The 12696-nt window shown below is 42.4% G+C and overlaps 1 protein-coding gene across 2 annotated transcripts in view; it reads left to right on the top strand.

Moving 5' to 3' along the window:
- Window positions 1-1870: 1870 nt before the first annotated feature.
- FBXL20 (F-box and leucine rich repeat protein 20) overlaps window positions 1871-12696 on the top strand; it is a 63371-nt gene continuing 52545 nt past the window's right edge. Inside the window, exon 1 of one of the 2 annotated variants that reach the window (XM_059670854.1) lies at window positions 1871-2253. In XM_059670854.1, the coding sequence (XP_059526837.1) occupies window positions 2206-2253 (48 nt within the window). In that variant the 5' untranslated portion in view covers window positions 1871-2205. Of the gene's footprint in view, window positions 2254-2573; window positions 3045-12696 lie in introns of those variants that run through there. The other variant, XM_059670855.1, reaches the window with a different exon arrangement.

Below are 12696 nucleotides of genomic sequence, written 5' to 3'. Positions count from 1 at the left end.
AGCCGGGGCTAAACTGCTTCACCCTGCCTGAGAACCAGGGAGCACTGCATTTCTCCACAGGGTGGAGGAGAAGAGGCAGAATAATCCAAGCCTGGGACACCTCCCTCCTGTCTAGGTGTACTCATTCTCCTGTTTCAAAAGACGGCAAGGACATGAAGTCAACTTCTACCTGTTTTCTGCTGCTGGTGTCTTAATGTATTCTTTGACTTGATTTCTCTTCTGTCTTTAGCTTCATGTTAGGGGTTCTTGGTTAAAACCTGCTCTGATGTACATGAAGATTTCAGGTTCAAAATCAGTATGTTTTAAAATAAGTATCGGGGGTGGATGGATGAAGCAGGATGTAATTGCCAAAACCAGGCTTGAGGTTGGTAGCTCTTGGAAAGATTTTTCTTAAGGCCTACGTCTAAAAATTTAGTGCAGCAATATCATAAATTCTCAGAAAACAGAAACAAAATCTTTCAGGGAGCCTGTGAGTCATACAGTATTCAATCAAGTTACTTAAAGCAGATGCCAGTATAAGAAACTCATTATCCACAATCCCTGGGCAATCTCATTGTCTTACCCCCCCACCCCCCTTCTTTTCAACCCTCTTCCTCCTTTATTTCTACCCTTAAGTTAGTTTTTTGAGGGATAGGAAGTGCTTAACATCTCAGAAACTAGGTTGGGAAACAGGTTCAGCTGTAAAAGCTGGGCTTTAAATTTTGAGTTTTAAAAATGTACATCAGGAGCAGCTGGGGAGGGTCTTTTCTAAAATCTTTGATTTGATTTTCTGTGTATATGGCTGTTCTGTAAATACTTTGGGGTTTTTCATTTTTTTGAAAGATAAAAATCTGGGATTTTCCCCCCAAAACATTACAAAAGAACCTGATTATTTACATGCAAATAAATTTCTTTGATAAAAAGTAATATGCCTATGTGTAATAAGTTTTTAACCTTTGAATAATGTTCATGTATTCATCTTTTAAAAAGTTTGGTCAATTAAAATTTTATCAAAAAGTAAGTCTTCCTCCAGTAAGTGTAACTTGAAATAGGTTAATTGGAAAAGATAATTGAAACAGGGAAACAGACCTGTGAAAGTTTCTTTTGATATATCTGCTCGAGCCAGTTTTACTATTTTCTGCAGGCCTTAGTTACCAAATTAATCAGTTTTTGTTAGGAGAAAACTGTTCTTAGGTGAGCCATAACTAAAAGGCTGTATTTTTTGTTTTGTTTTTGGCTGAAGTGAAGCAATAACATTAAAAGTACCTGTGAGGGGAGAGAGCATAACAGATAGATCTGGGTTTGTGGGCCTAAGAATGAGTTTCTGAAGCCGAGTTTTCTTGCTTAGGAAACCCTTTCTAGGATAATGAAAATAAAAGTGCTTGAAGAGTTTGGTAATAAGCCTTACAGCTAAAACGTACCAATTTTTTTTACAACTCTTCAGCACTATTTGTTCGTCAGCTCGTAATGAGATTCATAACAAGTTGGTCACTAAAACTGCGAATTAAACGGGGTATGAAGACAAACTCATTCCTGCTGAAATTTGATAGTTTCTAATTTATCTTTGGGACATGATTCTGTGGTTTGTCGTTGTTTTAAGGGTAAACTCTTAATTCATGTAAATTCGATCATGAATTTCCAAACCTTGAGGACTGGAGTTGCTAAAGCATAATAACGCGATGACACAACCTAAGGAGTCAGATATATGTCAGTTTCCGTTCTGTAAGCGCCCCCGCCTACTCGGCCAGACACGCCAGACACGCTTGTTTCTCCCGCCAAAGTGGCGTCAGGATCAGGTTCTCACCAACCAGAGCCCTGATTGGAGGACGGGCAGGCAGTGCGCCCATTGGGCGCCAGCGGCGGTCGCGGCGGAGAGGAGGGGGAAGCCGAAGGCCCTTTCGCCTCGCCTGCCCCCACTTCCACCAAAGTGCACCCCTCCCCCAGCTAAAGGAATAGTCACCCCGCTCCAGCACGGAACCCCCCGACCCCAAGGTGCGAGGTGCGGCCTCGCTGCATATCCCCGGAGCAGTGGGCGGCATAATGATCCCCCTGCCCTTCTGATCCATGCACAGGGCGACCCACGCCCCGCAGCGGCCCTCCAGGCTTCCCTGCAACACCCGGTAATGCAACCCACGGGGGCGGGGGAGGCGGCGGCAGCGGTAGCTACGGCAGCGGCGACAGCAACAACAGCACTGTCCCAATCTAGCGACAACCAGAAAGAGGAAAATGGCTCCGAGCAGGGACCGCCTGCTGCACTTTGGGTTCAAGGCGACAGTGAGTGATAGGGGAAGGGAGCTGGGTGGCCGGGAAGGACGTGTGTGGCAACACAGGCTATTGGGGGAGAAGCGACCAGACGTAGGGGGCGGGGGAGGAACCAGACAGAAAGCTCAAGTGCTGGGTGGGTTAGGCGTGCCCCATGCCCGCGGAGGGGAGGGGGACGGGGGGCTCCGGTGCTGCAGGCAGTTGTCCTGCTTTCCTCGCTCTCCCGGATCCGCGAGCACGCGCGCACTCGCACCCCCTCCCAGACAGAACGACACACCGACACCCAGACACTTCCCTGCCCCTCCCGCTCGCGGGGGGCCGGCCGGCCTGGGAGGCGAGAGCGAGCGTGCGCCGCCCCGCGCCCCGGCGGCTCCCGGGCCGACCGCTGCGGGCTGCGCCGGGAGTGGGGGAGGGGTGGTCCCGCGCCGCCGAACGCTCCTCCTTCCCCCTCCCCACGCTGCTCCGGGGCCCGGGCGGCGCTGCCCAATGAGGAGCGGCGTTGCTGGCAGGTGGAGAGTGTTTTTGTTTTGGGTTGAAGTTGAGGCTGAGGAGAGCGAAGAGCTAAGCGACGAGAAGTCGCCGGCGCCGCGGGAGGTGGAGGAGGCCCAGCCGGAGTCGAGGGTCTTTTCTCCCCGCCGACGGCCCCCGCCCGCCGCTCCGCCGCCTCCTCCCAGCCCCGGACCTCCCGGGCCTGCCCGGGGCCCCTCGCCTTTGCACTCCGCTCGCCGCAGCGCCGGGCCCCGGCCGCACCCGCCGGCCTCATGAGGAGGGACGTGAACGGAGTGACCAAGAGCAGGTTTGAGGTGTGAACTCGGGGGGGCTAGGGCGGCGTGAGGAAGGCGATTCCTCCTCCCGGGCCCCCAGATTCGCTCCACACGGAGCCTCCTCCCTTTGCGCGGCGCCGTCACCCGCCGGCCGCTAGCGCTACCAGACTCTTCCCCATCCTCGCGGCCCGAACGCCTAGTGCAGCCCGGCCCCCCGAGTCCTCCGAGCTGGCCGCCTCCCGCCTCTTGCACTCGGGGGGCGGGGGATTAGCTCTGGCGCCCTAATTCCCCTCCCCCCCCGCACCCCTCGGCTTTCAGTTCTTTACACAACCCTTGGCTGGCCTCCCTCCGCCCGGGAGAAAAAGCATCCCAGCTCCGACCGACCGGAGCTCGCTTTTCTTTCTGCCGCCATGCTCGCGGGGCGAGGGGGGGTCCCCGATTGTGGGCCGGGGGGCCGTTCGTCGGAGCTGTGGAGGCCGTGGGGGCGGTCGGCGGGGGCGAGGGAGGCGACGCGGGCTCTGGTGCGGCGCGGGGCCGGGGCATTGTTCTGGAACTTCCTCTTGGGTCCCGGTCGGTCTGTGCTCCGGTCGCTCATTGTTTCTGGGAACTAACTCTTCGATGTGTGTGTGCACCGCACAGGCGTTGAGATGGGGGCGAAGGCCTGGGGGGTTTCAGACAGCCCCTCCCAGGCTGCCGTCTCCGAGAACGAATCCGACCAGAGAGGTGTGTACCCTGGAGATGGAGAAATGGGCGAGGAAATAAGGAAACGGCCGAAAGGCGTCTGGAGGGAGGAGGCCGTCGCCGCGCGGGGAAGGGATTCCTTTGGGAAGGGAGCCTTGGCACTTGTAACTTACAAGCCTCGAAGTCTCGTAAGTGAGTTGCGGTCGCATTGACCCGGAGGTCTGTCCAGGGGCTGAGAGAGAGAGACGGCTACACCCGGAGGAGAAGTGGTTACCTGGCCTTTTCTGGCAGAGCGTCAGGCTGACCTGGGATCACTCACGGCTCAGTGTACATCGCACGGGGTGTTTTTCTTCATTTCCATTTGAAGGATGAAATTGTAAGACGGTGAGACAAACGTTGCGGAAACCTTGCCAACTAGGTGCCGAGGGTGAAATTGCTACCCGAAGGTCTTAAGTTTAGTCTATTCCTTGATTTCTTTTTACGGTTATGGGGGAAATGGTTTTTTTTGTGTGTGTGTGTTTTTTTAATTTATCCACAAATGTCAAGGTAGGAAGTGTTTGGGGGAGGTATACATATACATTGAGGACTGCAATGTTGCAAGCGAGGAGTGGAGAAAATTTTAAGGAATTGGTCTCTTTAGTGCTTTAATGTTGAACTCCTCAACCACAGGAAGAAAGCACTATAGTGGCTATGATTTGGTTTTTACTTTATGTCGTCCTAATGTAGAGAGACCCAATAAACTTAATTTTTGGTGTTTTCATACTCAGTACTGCTGTAAAAGTTGGGACTGTCATTAAAATTACTGAACAGACATTTGGCACTTAACCAGGAATCTTGAAAGCCCTCAAGTACTGACGATTTGAGTAGGGAATAGCCTTTTGCCATTGCAACCAGCTCTGTATTATTTATTTTGCTGTTCACTTGTAGGTTGTGTGAGTAACTGTTGGAAAGAGTTCTTTTGTAGTATGTGCTTTAAAATTGCATTTTTTTATAATTTATATTTTAATTCGTAGTTTACCTGTAGTCATGGTACTAAAGTAATCAGAAAATTTACTGCTTTATTAAGCATGTCTATTTACCTTGATTGATATGTAACTGGCAGTTACAGCTTTCTAAACTTTTTTTTTTAAATATATTTTTATTGATTTCAGAGATGAAGAGAAAGGGAGAGAGAGAGAGAAACATCAATGATGAGAGAGAATCACTGATGGGCTGCCTCCCGCACCCCTGACCGAAATTGAACTTGGGACCCTTCAGTCCACAGGCTGATGCTCTATCCACTGAGCCAAACCGGCCAGGGCTCTAAACGTTTTTGAGAAGATAAAAAGAATAAGGGGGCGGGGGGGGGGGGAGCCCTCCTTGTACAGTGTTCATGATTAAAGTGTTTGTAAACCAAAAGCTACTCTTTTATTACGCCAAGTGTTCCATGCTAGAATACAAATGAAAAGGGCTGGAATTGGTGTGTGTTACTGGGTTTCATTCTTTCTTTTTTAATCTGGGTATTTCTTAAAATCATTTCTTTACTCTCCTAATTTATAAATAGTAAAACAAAATATTTGATCTTTTATGAAGTAATATACATTGCTAATTCATTGAAAACATTTTAAATATTCACTTTCAATGGATAGAAGATACAGATAAGATAAAGCAGGCTTTTCTTTTCTTTTTTTTTTTTTATTAAATCTTTATTGTTCAGATTATTACATTTGTTCCTCTTTTTTTTCCCCCCCATAACTCCCCTCCTCCCAGTTCCCACCCCACCCTCCGCCCTCACTCCCCACCCACTGTCCTCATCCATAGGTGCACGATTTTTGTCCAGTCTCTTCCCGCATCTCCCACACCCCTTTCCCCCCCAAGAATAGTCAGTCCATTCTCTTTCTATGTCCCTGATTCTATTATGATCACCAGATTATTTATTCACTTGATTCTTAGATTCACTTGTTGATAGATGCATATTTGTTGTTCATAATTTGTATCTTTACCTTTTTCTTCTTCTTCCTCTTCTTAAAGGATACCTTTCAGCATTTCATATAATCCTGGTTTGGTGGTGATGAACTCCTTTAGCTTTTCCTTATCTGTGAAGCTCTTTATCTGACCTTCAATTCTGAATGATAGCTTTGCTGGATAAAGTAATCTTGGTTGTAGGTTCTTGGTATTCATCACTTTGAATATTTCTTGCCATTCCCTTCTGGCCTGCAAAGTTTCTGTTGAGAAATCAGCTGACAGTCGTATGGGTATTCCCTTGTAGGTAACTGAGTTTCTTTCTCTTGCTGCTTTTAAGATTCTCTCTTTGTCTTTTGCTCTTGGCATTTTAATTATGATGTGTCTTGGTGTGGTCCTCTTTGGATTCCTTTTGTTTGGGGTTCTCTGCGCTTCCTGGACCTGTAAGTCTATTTCTTTCACCAGGTGGGGGAAGTTTTCTGTCATTATTTCTTTAAATAGGTTTTCAATATCTTGCTCTCTCTCTTCTTCTGGCACCCCTATAATTCTGATGTTGGTACGCTTGAAGCTGTCCCAGAGGCTCCTTACACTATCTTCGTATTTTCAGATTCTTTTTTCATTTTGCTTTTCCAGTTGGGTGTTTTTTGCTTCTTCGCATTTCGAATCTTTGACTTGATTCTTGCACTCCTCTGGTCTGCTGTCGGGAGTCTGTATAATATTCTTTATTTCAGTCAGTGTATGCTTAATTTCTAGTTGGTTCTTTATCACAACATCGAGGGTCTCATTAGATTTCTTGAGGATCGCACTACATTTATCGGCGGCTTCTAGACAGTTCTTGAGAGACCTTAAAAGTGTGGTTCTGAACTCTATATCCTCCATGGACAATTTTGTCCTGTTTCTTTGTCTCCGCATTTTTTATGCTTTCTTGGTAAACCCCCTAGTGTTCTTTGTGCGCAGTCTTGTTGTAGTTAAGCCTTGATTGTTGTCGGCAATAGTGGGGGTGATTTGACCTCCAGGCTAACTGGCTATGAGAGTCCGCTGTGTCTGCAGTGGGAGAGCTTCTGTGCTGGATCTCTAAAGCAGGCTTTTCATATTTAAAACATTTACATCAAATTATTTTTAATTCTCAATATTCAGAATACTTTTTTAAAGATGCTTTTTAAAGGACTGATAATTTTATGATTGTAAGCAGACACCTGAGAATTTTTGTGAGTGCTGGAAAATTTTATAGCAAATAACTAATTTTAAATTAGTTATGGTTATTATAAAAAGTGAAAAATTGTTGCTTTTTTCTTGGCCACATTTTTTTTTCCTGGCAGAGAGAAGATAGCCAGAGCTTATCTTTTTATAGTTGATTCATTAACATCTTTTTATAGGGATATCCTATGTATTATGCTGTAGGATGTTGTACCAGAAGGCCACAAACTTTAAATCTCACACTCAGGGATAGAGGTATAGGAAAAAATTTTAAGTTAAAATCAAGAGAGAGCACAACCTGTTAGCCACATATGTAGCATCCCATAAGTCAATAGCCAAAGTAGATGGTTGTTGGATAGAAAAGTTAAAAGATACAGAGATGTGAAAATTCTTGTTCGTTGCTCTATCCCTTTGGCACTAAATCGATATAATAATAATTCTTAAACATTAACATAATGTGTGCCCAATTGAATCTCTTAATTGAAATTCATCATTCAAATACTTATTTTATTACTTATAGTAAAGTTTGTTTTTCAGCAAATTTGATAATTTCAAATTTAATAATAGTTATTTCATCTTCTTACATATCCAGGCACTGAGCTAGGTGTTTTACCTCAGTTACTTCTGATTCTCACAATTCCATTTTACAGTTGAGGAAAACTGGGCCCTGAAAAGTGTTCAAGTTGCACAGCCAGTAAGTAGGAGAGCCAAGATTCCAATCTGCATTTTTTTAAATTTTTTAAAAATATATTTTATTGATTTTTTACAGAGAGGAAGGGAGAGAGATAGAGAGTTAGAAACATCGATGAGAGAGAAACATCGATCAGCTGCCTCCTGCACATCTCCTACTGAGGATGTGCCCGCAACCCAGGTACATGCCCTTGACCAGAATCGAACCCAGGACCTTTCAGTCCGCAGGCCGACGGAGCAGAATGATAGAGTGGAGTCAAAAAATGCAGATTGGGCCGAAACCGGTTTGGCTCAGTGGATAGAGCGTCGGCCTGCGGACTGAAAGGTCCCGGGTTCGATTCTGGTCAAGGGCATGTACCTGGGTTGCGGGCACATCCTCAGTAGGAGATGTGCAGGAGGCAGCTGATCGATGTTTCTCTCTCATCGATGTTTCTAACTCTCTATCTCTCTCCCTTCCTCTCTGTAAAAAATCAATAAAATATATTTTTAAAAAATTTAAAAAAATGCAGATTGGAATCTTGGCTCTCCTACTTACTGGCTGTGCAACTTGAACACTTTTCAGGGCCCAGTTTTCCTCAACTGTAAAATGGAATTGTGAGAATCAGAAGTAACTGAGGTAAAACACCTAGCTCAGTGCCTGGATATGTAAGAAGATGAAATAACTATTATTAAATTTGAAATTATCAAATTTGCTGAAAAACAAACTTTACTATAAGTAATAAAATAAGTATTTGAATGATGAATTTCAATTAAGAGATTCAATTGGGCACACATTATGTTAATGTTTAAGAATTATTATTATATCGATTTAGTGCCAAAGGGATAGAGCAACGAACCTTCAACCCTTTGGTGATCAGTAACTACTGAACACATCAGCTAGAGCAAAACCTATTTTTAAATCCTCAACTGAGGATATTTTTATTGATTTTAGAGAGAAAAACATCAGTGTGAGAGAGAAACATCGATTGCTTGCCTCCTGTTCACGTCCCACTGGGGATTTGAACCTGCAACGTGGGTATGTGCCCTGATCTGTAATCGAAGCCTTTTGGTGTATGGGAGGATGCTCCCATCAACCGAGCCACCAGGCCAGGGCTGTAAAAATTCCATTTTCATTTCCAGAGTTGTCTTTTCAAGTCTTGGTCTCATTTCCTTTTTTACAAATTAATAAGTACTTTTGTTACAGCTAAGGATTCCATGCCTAGCCCTTAGATTACTGATTCCCAACTGGTGACAGATTGGAAACTGAATTAAAATTTTAGTAATCTGACTACTGTGGTTTTGGAAGGGTATTTTTAGATGTTCAAAATAAAATATTCCGTTACACCAAGAAAATCCCAGGGAGGGAGGAAGAAGAAAGAATGCCCTTAAACTGGCCAAATTTAGCTGCTTTCACATAGTTGTCTTTATAGTTTTCCTTCTTGACCTTCCAGACTTAGTGAATTCTTGGGTCAGACTCCCACCCAAAATTGACTCAGGAAAATGGAGACATTCAAATGTGGTTTTACAGATTTATGTCTTAATGCACTTGGACTCATTTGAAAATGCTAACTTAATAGCAGCTAACAATAGGTGGTGGTATTGAACTAGGCAAAAGTATTTGTGTTTCAGCTTGCTTAATTATATAACTTTATATAATCAAATGCACTATTATGGTATTCGTTGGTGAGTGTGACTTTCTGATCAACTGTAGGATGCAGGTAGGTAATTCATAATTAAAAGTAAAAAGAATGGAAAAGTGTTATTAGTTTTTCTTATAATTTGCAACAATAGGAAGGATGCCACAGGTTTAGCTATTCTGGGTGCTTCAAGTATGCTTTACTGTCTACTGAGAAAGGGAATTTATGTGGCAGGAGGGACAGGAAAAAAGAAAACAGTAAAATTTCTAGATTAGAGCAGGTTTTTTAATGTAGAGGAGTACCTGTTCTTATGCATATGTCATTCTTGGTTGACAGTTTAGGTCCAGGGAAGGTCATTACCAACTCACTATATCCTGAATTGCAGTTACCAACAAAACCTGTTTTTTTTTTGTTTTCCTTTCTGAAGGTGAGTGGGGAGAAGAAAAAGGAAAGAAGGGATTTGCAGTTCCCTGCAAATTAACAATTTAATGTTAATTATAAATGTTAACTGCAAGGTTTTCTAGGGTTCCCTTTTAGAATATGTCATCCTTTGTCATTTTATTTTTTTGAACCAGATCATTTGTATATTTAATGTTCTAATTTTCAAATTAATTTGAGTAAGGAAGGAATGAAAGTGTGAAGGCGATTATCTTAAGGATTTTACAAAGGGAAATAATTCAATTCTGAACTATGAAATAAGTACTTCCATATACATTTTAATTTTTCATACACACACATATCTATGTACTGGTATCTATGTGACCTTGGGTAAGTTACCTCTCTGGACCTCTGTCTCAACTCTGAAGTTCCTTCGAGCATGGTAATTCCGTGATTCTCTGTAAATAAGTCTCCCAGTTTGCTGTAGGTTGGCAATTAGATACTCAACTTATTGCCAGTGTTCTTATATTTCTTTACATAAAACTGCTCATAAAGACAGTCTTTGTGATCTTAACCTATATTCTGCTTTTGACTCCTGTTTATTTTTGCCTTGAATTCTGGTAAAAATAGAGGGAGACACTAGAATTAAAAAACAACTGTGCAATATCTGTCCAAATGAACCCCTTTGCCAAGGGAGTGAGGAAGGGATATATAATGGTTGTGTGATATCCTGTACTTAATAGTGTGTTGTTATTAAATTAAAATTCTTAGGATTTATAGAGTATTATACCCTATTTAAGAGTATTAGCTTTGAAGTCAGTTTGAAAGTTTGAATCTTGGCTTGCCACTTACCATCTCTGTGACTTAGACAAGCTATATCATTTTCAATGCTTTGGAATTTACTATTTAAAGGAAAATTTCTCTTAGAAAGAAAAGAATGTAACTAATAATCTCTTTGTTCATCTGATTTCGTTTTATATATTGGGTTTGTTCAATAGGAACTGCTGTGAATTTTAATCAACCTAGTTGAATGGTAATAATTTAGCAGTGTTTTAATCTGGAGTTTATACTGTAACCATTATTGTATTCATTGTTAGGCAGATATGGATAAATGTCTCCTAAGATGAGAATCTGGCACCCAGTTGTAAGTTGACATTTAAAACACTAGATCAGTCAGCTTTTACCCCAGAAACGGCAGTTTTTGATTTGTAGAAAATTAAGCTATGGCATGACTGAACATGCACAAGTAGAGGTGCATTTATTTTTTGAAAAAGAACACTGCATTGCTAATACCTTTTCCCCACATGCATTCGTGTCATTTTTTGAAAATAATTTACATGTTCTTCATGTAAAGAAGCTTATGTTGAAAAAAATTGCATCATAACTTATTTCTGCAACCCATTTGAAAGAAAACTGATATATCTTGGAATTCTCCATTACACATTTATTTAATACTAGAACTTTTTATATCATCATGATTGGTAACTTCGGGAAGATAAGGGACTTCATATTCAGTATTCTTTGTCAAAGCTGACTGGATTTATACCAAAGAAACTTCCCAAGTCTAAATCTACACAGCAGCAACAACAAATGCAGTTTTACTGAGGTCAACACATTCCTTAAGAAAGAATAATTATATTGAGATTAAAATCCTCAAAAAATGGATTGTAGGCCTTAAATGACATAAATTTTATTTGCACGCATCAGTCTCTGGTCCAGATAGAAAAGTTTATTCTAAATTAGGAATCAAGATCTCCACACAGACTGTTAACTCACACTGAGCCCCAGGAAAAACCATTTACATCTCTCTATCTTTACAACTCTAAATAAAATGAGATCTCTAGTTGTCTGTTTCTCTATTTTAACACAAACTGGATTAATGTTAAAGATTAAATTTAATATAATGTATGTCAGATTGAATAAACCCAGAACTCTTACTTTTTAAGACTACTCCCCCTGAGTTAAACAGACATTATTAAGGAGGAGTAAATAAAACTAAATTTCACTTATGACAACTGAACTCTGTAGTAGAGATTAATAAGTATCAACCCGAATGGCAATCTGCCGGGGTCCAACCCCAGCAGGTCCAGGGGTTCCCAAAGGCGTAGATGGAGTCGGCGAAGAAGGAAGGACATGGAGACAGTGTTAAGTTGATCAGCAGCCTAGCCAGGATCTCCAGCCAGGATCTCCAGCCAAGTTCTGGTCTGGATCTCCAGAGAGGTTCTGCTGTTTATTGTCTTGTTACATCCGTATTTATACCAGTTGATTTTAATCCTGTCAATTTCTATTACAAAGGTTAGGGCGTTTCTTATCTCCATTCCAGGGAGTAAAGATTATGTAGCTTAAGCATGATTGTTTGTAGTTAAAGTGATTAACTACCCGCCTGGCACTTAGTTAAGGAGTTTCATCCCCTCCCTAACTTAAGGGGAAAAATCCCTACCTGGGGAAACAACCTTTCTCGGAGAGGTGACCTTGGTTAAAACACACAGCGCTAAGGGGAGCAAACATATTAAGAACAGTATGCTATATACGCCAGGTCCCTTGAAACATATGCTGTGCAGATGTTTCTATCCTGCAGTGACTGTGTCAAGCAGCAAGGATGGACCGGCTTCCGGCAGCAATCAGACTCACTAGTGAAGTTTTTGCACAGCACTAATCCCTTGAAACCGTTGTCATCCACTGAATGGGAGATCTGGCAATGAAAGTTTCCTAAGAGAGTGATATAAATTTCTGTTAAAGAAACACGGATAGTTTATATTTACAAACTGAATTCCATGGGGAAATAATTTACATATCATGAATTTGAAATCATAAAATCAATACCCCTTTTCTCAGGTTTCTATTCTATCCTAGACGTTTAGCCCTAGAAACAACATCTGCACCTAATCAATCAAATGTACAGCACCTAAAATATAGTTATTTTACAATTTGTACATTTTATGTGATCTAGTACATTGTTTCACTAATGAAACCATCACACCACACTATACAGCCTCTCATCCTCCCAAAAACAGATATGTGTCAGAGCTCAGCAAAGCTTATCTGACCTTGCTCAGGGCTCAGAAAAATCTGGGTATAGAAAACCAAGGCATGCTATTGGTAGGAATTCAGTTCTGTTAAAAATTTATTTAGCACCAACTATGTGTTAGATATTGATAGGTGTTAGAGGTACAAAGCTGTTCCAAAAA

Source organism: Myotis daubentonii, chromosome 16, assembly GCF_963259705.1.
Source record: "Myotis daubentonii chromosome 16, mMyoDau2.1, whole genome shotgun sequence".
NCBI lineage: Eukaryota > Metazoa > Chordata > Mammalia > Chiroptera > Vespertilionidae > Myotis > Myotis daubentonii.
Note: the sequence above shows the minus strand (reverse complement) of the source record. Positions and strands in the feature narration are given on the sequence as shown.